The sequence below is a fragment of the Cannabis sativa genome, chromosome 6 (assembly GCF_029168945.1).
Source record: "Cannabis sativa cultivar Pink pepper isolate KNU-18-1 chromosome 6, ASM2916894v1, whole genome shotgun sequence".
Lineage (NCBI taxonomy): Eukaryota > Viridiplantae > Streptophyta > Magnoliopsida > Rosales > Cannabaceae > Cannabis > Cannabis sativa.
The window spans coordinates 7898288-7907794 of record NC_083606.1 but is presented as its reverse complement, the minus strand read 5'-3'; the positions used below and the strand labels follow the sequence as shown (position 1 = coordinate 7907794).

The following is a 9507-nucleotide window of genomic DNA, read 5'->3' as shown; positions in this document are numbered from 1 at the left end:
TGGATCGAGAGATATACATGGTGCAACCAAGAGGATTTGAGGATAAAGCACATCCTGACTATGTTTGCAAGCTGAAAAAGGTACTCTATGGATTAAAGCAAGCTCTACGAGCATGGTATGGAAAGATTGCTGAGTTCTTAGTTGAAAGCGGATATTCTATGGCACATGCAGATTCAAGCTTATTTGTCAAAGTAAGGGAAGCAAAGATCGCGATAGTTTTGGTATATGTCGATGATCTCATTATCACTGAGATGATGACGTAGAAATTTGTCAAACAAAGGAGAACTTATCAGTACGCTTTCAAATGAAGGAGCTTGGAGAATTGAAACACTTCCTCGGATTAGAAGTTGACCGAACTAAGGAAGGTTTATTTCTCTGTCAGCAAAAGTATGCTAAAGATTTGCTGCAAAGATTTGGAATGCTCGAATGCAAGCCTATCTCAGCACCCATGGAAGCTAATGCTAAGCTATGTGCTCATGCTGGAAAGGACTTGCAAGATGGAGCAATGTATCGACAGCTGGTGGGAAGTCTAATCTACCTTACATTGACTCAACCAGATATTTCTTATGCAGTTGGAGTAGTAAGTCGATATATGCAGCAACCAACGAAGCCACATTTGGAAGTAGTACGACGAACACTGAGGTATGTCAAAAATACCATTAACTATGGTCTCTTCTATAAGAAAGGGGATGAGGTTAAGATCATTGGCTACTGCGATGTTGATTATGCTGGAGATCATGATACCCGACGATCAACTACTGGGTATGTATTCAAGATTGGATCTGGAGTAGTGTCTTGGTGTAGCAAAAGGCAACCAACAGTGTCTTTGTCAACCACAGAAGCAGAGTATAGAGCAGCAGCAATGGCAGCTCAAGAAAGTACGTGGTTGATGCAACTAATGAAGGATTTATACCAATTCACAAATTTTTCAGTGCCACTTTATTGTGATAATCAGTCTGCTATCCGTCTAGCAGAGAATCCAATATTTCATGCTCGAAAAAAGCATCTGGAAGTGCATTACCATTTTCTCAGAGAGAAAGTACTTCAGGGAGAATTAGAGATGCACCAAGTGAAGAGCGAAGATCAAGTAGCAGACTTATTCACTAAAGGACTCAGCACAACGAGATTTCAAAAACTCAGAGAACAACTCAATATGAAGAGTTGGTGTTGAGGGGGAGTGTTAGAAGTCATTTCCTCCTCTAAACTTCTAGAAATTTCTAGTTATTACATATTTGTTAGTTAATTTAAGACAAAGCCCATTGTAATTGCCAAAGATTAGTAGAAAAGTCTAGATAAATGTAAGAAATGACTAGAAAATAATTGTCTAGAAATTTTTAGAAACAATAGTCACTAGATGTTTCTAGTTATTTGGGAGAAGCCCAATACTAGAATTCTCTAGTAAATTGAAGTAGCTTCATCAACCAACCATGAGGCACTATAAATAGACCCTTGGTCTCATGGATGTGGTGCACAAAACAAGTGAAGTCTTAGTGTGTGCTAAGTTATCTATACACAAGTGTGTGTGTTCTTAATAAGTGTCTAAATACAAAGTGTCCCAAAAGTGTAAGTTATATACAAGTGTGTAGTAAAGGTGTCTAGTGATAAAATAAAAGAGTAAGTGTTTGGTGTATTGTGGTCTAATAAAAAGTGTTCAAGTCTTGGTGTAATTACTTTTTCAATAATAAAGTAATTACGTTTTCACGTGTTGTGCTGTCCAACACCCTCCTCATGGCCTTGGCGCTGAACCCGGCTTCTGACCCGAAGCCGAATTCAACCCCGGATCTTGACCCGACTTAAATAAAATCAAAAAATAAAAATGAAAATGAACTTTACAGAACACACTTTTGTTTCCTGTTTTTAAAATTGAAAAACAAAAGTGGTTACAGAACGTATTTTTGTTTTTTAAAAATAAATTTTTTAAAAATAAAAATTTTACTTCCATTTTGTGATTAAAAAATTAAAAAACAAAAGTGTTACCAAACAGCACTCTACTTTAATAGTATGCCAAATTGTGATACAAATATTCACATAACAAAAAGAGTAAGTTAAGGAATACCTTTTTTTATAGGGATCAAGATGTAAAATGCCTCTAAATTTAACAACTAAGTTAATAAATGTCCATTTTTATAAAAAATTAACAAAATGTTCATTCAGTTAAAAATTTGATGATAAAATTACAATTATAATCTTGAATAATTAAGTGTTTGGTATAGTTATTTTGCACAATAGTATATCGTTTTTATGTGCAATAGTATATTAAAAAAAATTGAAATGTAGTATATTAGTTTAAGATTGTGGTGTAATATTTTAATGTGCTATGGTATATAGTGAACGAAAGACGGAAATTAAAAAATGTAGAATATTAGTTTAAGTGGTATAGTTATTGTTGCCCCCGAATTTGCCCTAAATACGTGGACCAGTCGTATAGGGACACGTGGACCAGATAACTTGTAAACATTTGATGAGTCTTTGTACGCCACAAGGAAGCACCCTGGGCATAGGTCCTGGAGGAGGCACCCGGAGTACAAGGTACTCCCGGAAGCTCGCATAGCATGAAGCCTCTCCGGGTTGTGTCAGGCCTCTCCTGAGCAATCAAGTCGCATTTAATGCCGCATGGGAGGAAGCGTGTTGGGACTGTAACACACAATAAAGTCTGACGGCACAACCCCCAAACAGCAGCGCCACAGTAATGATCATTTAAGTCTAGCGACGGCTACTCTGCGAAGAGTCACGTCAATCACAAGGCAAAAAGGACATTCCTCATAAAAACCCTACAGCACCTAGGGATTTGACCATGCATCACCCATGGTATATTCATTGGGAATACCCAACTTTATGGATACTTACAGATACGTTTGTAAGAACAATTCTAGGGATCACCCCACCAAAACACTATAAATACCCCCTCAAAGCTCATTTAATGGGGTCGAGAATCTTGGGTGGCATATGAGCAAGAAGAGAAAATACTCACCAAGAACATTCTCTGTATTTATGAGGATAACATTCACTCAAATGTGGAATCTGTATTAAATACATCCATTAATAACAAAGACTCGTGGACTAAGGCTCATTAACGCCCCAACCACGTAAAAATCCTCATCTCGCTTTCTTACAGCTCACTACTATAATCATATTTTAATAGTTGCCGAAAATCTCGGTCAACAGTTATATTTCACTAGAAAATATTGTCTTTATGTTCATTAGTATATCATGAAGGAAAGAAAAAAAAACATGTGGAATATTAAATTAAGTTTTTGGTATATATAATTTTTTTAATTTATTATATTCATTTTTTATTGTAGTATTTCTGCTTATGATTGTAGTATATATTTTGTATGCTATTATATATCTTGGGAAAATATCTCATTTAATAGTATATTAGTTTAAGTTTGTGGTATATTCATATTGGTCTTAGGTATATTGTTTGTATGTGATATGATATATCGTGAAGGAAAGAAAGAAAAAAAATGAATCTTAGTTTAAATTTGACGTATATATAATTTTCACTACATTATATATATTGTGCATTACATTATTTCATTAAAAAAAAAAAAAGACAAACAAAAAAAAAACTTATAAAAAATTTAAGCTCGTGGTATATTAATTTTACACTATGGGATATCTATTTAATCTACAAATATATCATTTTTATGTGCTGATGTATATCAAACAAGAAAAATATAGAAAAAACTTTAAAAAATAGTGATTTTTTGAATAAATACATATCCTAATATGACGAATGAAATAAATAAAGAAAGAAAAAACTAAAGATTGATATTCTTTGATTAAAAATATATTTATGCTATACAACAAAATTAATATACAATCCAAATTTTTTTATTTTATTTTCTGAATGGTATACCATAGTATAGAAAATATATATATCATAATACAAAATGTATATACCAATAGAAAAATTTGACTGAGACTTTGGTTGTTGTTTGGGGGTAATCATTGTAATTTGGAGATGTAAGAAAACTAGAAGAAGAAGAAAATGAGCAGAGCTTCGTCGCTTTCGATTGTGAGGCTTTGTCATTTAGATTTTGGAGCAGAGCTTCTATTTCTATTTGGAGAATGAATATAATGTTAATAATACCCTTATATAACTAAGAGTATTTTAAGTACTAAAAAATAATAAAAGTCATTTGCTATATTATTTTTAAAAAGAGACATTAAGTTCCAGTAAAAGGGGATAAAGGGCCATTTACTACTATTTCCATTGTCTGTTAATCAAAAGTACTATTATATTATATTTCATTAAAATATACCTACTTTTTTTGAGTAAATTGTTTAATATACTCTCACTTTTTATTTAAGTCTAGCACATATTTTACATCATTTATAAAAATAGATATCTCTTAAAGAATATGAAAATAAAGATAAACATTAAAATAAAGGGTAATTTGCGGCAAAACCTCCTAAAGTAGACAGGTTTTTGCAACTAACCCCCTAATCTAAAATTTTGGTGGTAAAACTACCTAAACCACTAGTCCGTTAGCAGTTAGCCCTTTCCATCCATATTTGGCTGTTAAGTGCCAGGTTGGAATGTCCACGTGTACACAGTGTACACGTGGCACAATTTTATTAGTCCACGTAAATAAATATATAAAAAAATAAAAAAATTAATTATTTTAAAAATAAAAAATAAAAAAAAAATATTTTTCTTTAAAAATTAAAAAAAAAAACATTTTTAATTTTACATTTTTTTTTTTTTTCCTTTCTTTCTTTTTTTTCTTTTTCTTTCTTTTGCAAATACCCTCTTCTTCTTCATCTCAGCTCTCTCTCTCTATCTGTCCACCACTTTCCTCCAAAGCCACTGTAAACACCACCACCAACACAACCGAAACCACCATCATCCGTAGCCACCGTAGCCACCGTAAACCACCACCATCCATAACCATCGTAAACACCACCGCCCACCACTACCGAAACTACCACCACAACCTATTTTTCAAATCCATATCACACAAAAAAATTAAATACTAAAACTAAATTTAAACATATTCAAATCTAACAAACAAATAAACACACACAAATATATACACAAAATTTCAGTCCCAAAACTCAAATCTGAAAACCCTAAATTTATTTTCCCCAACAACAATTATCTTTTCTCATATTTGAAAATAATAAACACGATAATACTCAAATAGGGATGTATATACACAGATCTTGATGATTGCAAAATTTTTTTATAGAAATCCCTAGATCTAAAGAGAGAGAAAGAGAGAGAGAGGAGATCGAGCAAATAGAGAGAGATAGGGGATCGGGTTTTACCTGGCGTGGTGGTCCTCGACGACGGCGACGGCACCTGGGTCCGTGGTCCTCGACGACGGTGACGACGACGACATGGTCCTGAGGTTGGGTATTATCGAGAGAGAGAGAGAGAGAGAGAGAGAGAGAGAGAGAGAGAGAGAGAGAGAGAGAGAGAGAGAGAGAGAGAGAGGGGGATTGAGAAAGAGAAGATGGCTGAGAGAGAGAGAGAGGGGTATCGACAGAGATGGCTGAGAGAGAGAGAGAGGGGGATCAAGAGAGATTAGAGATGGCAGATGATGGTGGTCTTTCATGGCTGCCTACCTGCGAGAGAGAGAAAGGTAAGAAGAAGAAGAGGGTATTTGCAAAAGAAAGAAAAAGAAAAAAAAAAGAAAGAAAGGAAAAAAAAGAAAAAAAATGTAAAATTTTTTTTTTTAATTTTTAAAGAAAAATATATTTTTTTTATTTTTTATTTTTAAAATAATTAATTTTTTTATTTTTTTATATATTTATTTACGTGGACTAATAAAATTGTGCCACGTGTACACGTGTACACTGTGTACACATGGACATTCCAACCTGGCACTTAACATCCAAATATGGATGGAAAGGGCTAACTGCTAACGGACTAGTGGTTTAGGTAGTTTTACCACCAAAATTTTAGATTAGTGGGTTAGTTGCAAAAACCTGTCCACTTTAGGAGGTTTTGCCGCAAATTACCCTAAAATAAACAAAGTAAAATGGATATACAATGCAATTTCTTCTACCAAAAAGTTATTCAAAATTGCAATTTGGATCACAATATATCATGATACAAAATTTGCATCACAGTAAATATTATGCTTTTATATTTATCATTATGTCATTTTTAATAATTTATTATTAAATTTTAGTTCACATGTCCTTTTGCATTAAATGACTTACATTATTATTATTTTCTTATCAAATTTTATATTTACGATATATTATTATTATTATTAGGCAATATAATTGTTCTTCGTGCGGCTATATCATAATTTTTTCGTACAATAATAAAATATAATTATTTATTAATATATTAAATAATAATTTAACTTTACTAAAAAAATAATAATAATAACTTAAATAAATTATTCTATTTTATAATAATATTGTAATTACATTGTCTAATTACTTATTTATTATTAGTAATTTTATTTATTTTAGAAAATGTAGTATGAAATCAAAGTGTGTTGTATATAATATAGATTATATATGATAAGGACTAATATGAATAAAGTTATTTTTATTTAACATATCATTTACTATAAAGACTTAATTCATATCATAACGATAATCAATAGTAAATCGGCCTAAATCTTGAGTAATCACGAACTCCTGTTCATGTTATTAGTTTATTTGATTCACTCGTTAAAGTTTCTCAGAGAAGATGATTCTTACAATTTCTATTTTGGAAATCTAATAATGTGGATGGCTAGAACATGATCTACAATTATGAAATCCTGACTTTCTTAACATATCAAATGCTGGTTCCTTTTATGTGTTAATTCTAGTACTGAAAAGTTGCACGCAAATTTAGATGAGATCTGGATTATACTTCTAATAGTGAATTAATGGTACTAAAGGATAAAGAAGTAATTAGAAGAGTAAAACAATAATTTGATCTAAACTAATTACGAATCAACACATGGAGGGCTAATCACTTGAATTGATTATATCAATGGACACTATAGTAAAGCTTAGTAAATATGATTCTATACAATTACTAAGAGTTCAATTCTATATTTTTAGTGAAGCAATCATGGAATTAATAAATGATTATTTGGTTGATGAGACTTAAAAAAATATTCTAGTTTAGTAGAACTTAGAATTATAGGTTCATGATCCTCGAATCGTCACCTTGAAGCACTGTCAAGGGAAAGGAATAAAAAGTAGTATAATGATGTTCGGAAAAAATTTATTTTGAATTGGCAAAATAGTAATTATTTATTTTTGTAATAAATAAATAATTTTTATATTAATTAAACATGAAAAAGATAAAAGTTCTTAAGACAAAATTTATTGAGATAAAAGTTGTCAGGATAAAAGACACCAACCTTGTCTTAATTTAGACAAAGTAGACCCCTACCACCATTTAGCCTGTCCCATAGAGTTTGTCTTTTTGGGTTAATTAATTATTTAATTAATTCAATTTGATAAATATCTTAATTTAAAAAGTGGTTAAGGATATTTCAAATTGGTTGAGATATTCTCTCAAGTAGTTGAGAGATTTCTTCATAAATATCAGTAACCGAATTCAGTTATAGATATTTATTTTATGTAAACAATTAAATATGATTTAATTAAAGAGATTTAACTACTATAAATAGAAGTCTGATTTGAGAAGTTAGAACACTTATCTTCTACATAAAATTTCGAATACACCATTGAGAGAAGAAAAAATATTTTTCTCTCAAGAACAATTCCTGCTCATGTGTTAAGAATTCAACAAGAACAATACTATACATTTTATCCTAATAGCTCACATCATTCATTGTGTGTGGTAGAATGATTTGGAAGACACTTGTATTTTATTGTTTTGATTTAGTGTACACACATTTGAAGATCCAATGGGCTATGGTACAATGATAATCAAATAATACGAATTCTTTCCCTGGATACCTGATTTAGTACCATAAAACCAATACCGACCAGGATCTTGATTATTCGTCTTGTTCTCTTTCTTCGTTGATGAAACTGTTCATGATTCCCATATCTTTGCTAGAGATTCCAATATCAGGATGAAGATTGGGATAAGGTTGCAGACCTTCTCTTGGACAATGGAGATTAAGATATCCTTAAACTTCATCTTCTGTATGATCAAGAAACAATTAGCAACATTTTAAAAGGATGTAAACCTTGTGGCAATGGTAGGGATAAATAGGTCTAGACCAAGGATTCGAATGGCTTATTCTCAACTAAGTCTGCCTACCTAGTTCAAGCCTTGGACCACGCGTCTCAGTGCACTGTTTCTCCAGCCTTATGGAATAGACTTTGGGAATCTAAAGTGTTGGAGTGCCATAAAGTTCTCTAGTGGAGCATTCTTTCTATTGCCCTTCATGTCCGTGCTCTCCTTGCCAAAAGAATACATATTGAAGATGTCTCTTGCCCTTTTTGTGGGGAGGGTGAGGAATCAATGGAGCACACTTTCCTTTACTGTAACTTTGCGTCCCACATGTGGCGTTCCTCCTCTTGGGGGATCATGCCGGTTGTTGACTCCGGTGCGAGATTATGGGACAGAGTCAAATTTCTTTAGAGTCTGAAGTCTAGAGGGGTTGAAGTGGACAAATTATTTCTCTATGCTTCCATTGTGGTGGACACGATCTGGAAGGTCCGTCACGATAAGGTACACAACAATTCTCTGAGTAACATTAACCATTGTGTTGGATCTATCACTTTCTGTTATGCAGATTACGGGTCTGTTTTGTTTTCCTTGCCTGATGCTGCTATTCCTCATGGTTGGACCCCTCCTCCGGAAGAGTGGATCAAAATTAATTGTGATGTGAAAGTTGGTTGCGATTCTGTGCGGAGTGGCCTTGGCTAGGGATCACACGGGTTCTATTTTATGGGTGGCCACTAACATGCTAAACTTCACTAATCCTCTGAATGGCGAAGCTTCTGCTTGTCAGTTGGCCATGGAGAAGGCAGTGCTTTTGAAACACTCTTGTGTGCTAATTGAGAGTGACTCGGAGATAGTTATCAAGGCGCTGAATGTGACTTGTTCCAGTTGGGGTATTGTTAACTATGTTCACCAATGTAATAAGCTCTCTAGTTTATTTTTGAGTTGTAATTTTTTGTTCATTTCTAGATCTTGTAATTTTGCAACCCATAATGTGGCTAAGTGGACTAATATGCCATGGTTGACTTGTCAACCATCCCATTGAACATTATTTGTAACGACCGTGAGGTTTAGTTTAATTTATCTATAAAAGGTTTTTTTCTATAAAAAAAATTAAGAACTTTAATATAAGATAAATACAATTGAGTAAACATAAAATAATAATAAAAAAAGTAATAATATAGTATAGATTTTAAATTTGAACTTCAATATCCAAATGCAACAAAAATTATTAACTATAAATCTAAGTTTAAGTTAAACACTAAAATGTCCAAACTTTAAATATAAAATAGTTTAATAAATAAATGTAATTTATGCAATATAATATATATATTTGGGTAAATACCATTTTGGACCCTGTGTTTTGTAAAAGTTACCAATTGGACCCTGTGTTTTGT

At 32.4% G+C, this 9507-nt stretch overlaps 1 protein-coding gene across 1 annotated transcript; it reads left to right on the top strand.

The window, feature by feature from the left end:
• The first annotated feature begins 304 nt into the window (after positions 1-304).
• Positions 305-1171, top strand: LOC133039129 (uncharacterized mitochondrial protein AtMg00810-like). Its single transcript, XM_061117952.1, has one exon. The coding sequence runs from the start codon at positions 305-307 to the stop codon at positions 1169-1171; it is 867 nt and encodes a 288-aa protein (XP_060973935.1).
• The last annotated feature ends 8336 nt before the right edge of the window (positions 1172-9507 follow it).

Coding starts and splice junctions, on each gene's coding strand:
- LOC133039129 (XM_061117952.1), top strand. CDS start 305: ATGAAGGAGCTTGGAGAATTGAAACACTTCCTCGGATTAGAAGTTGAC.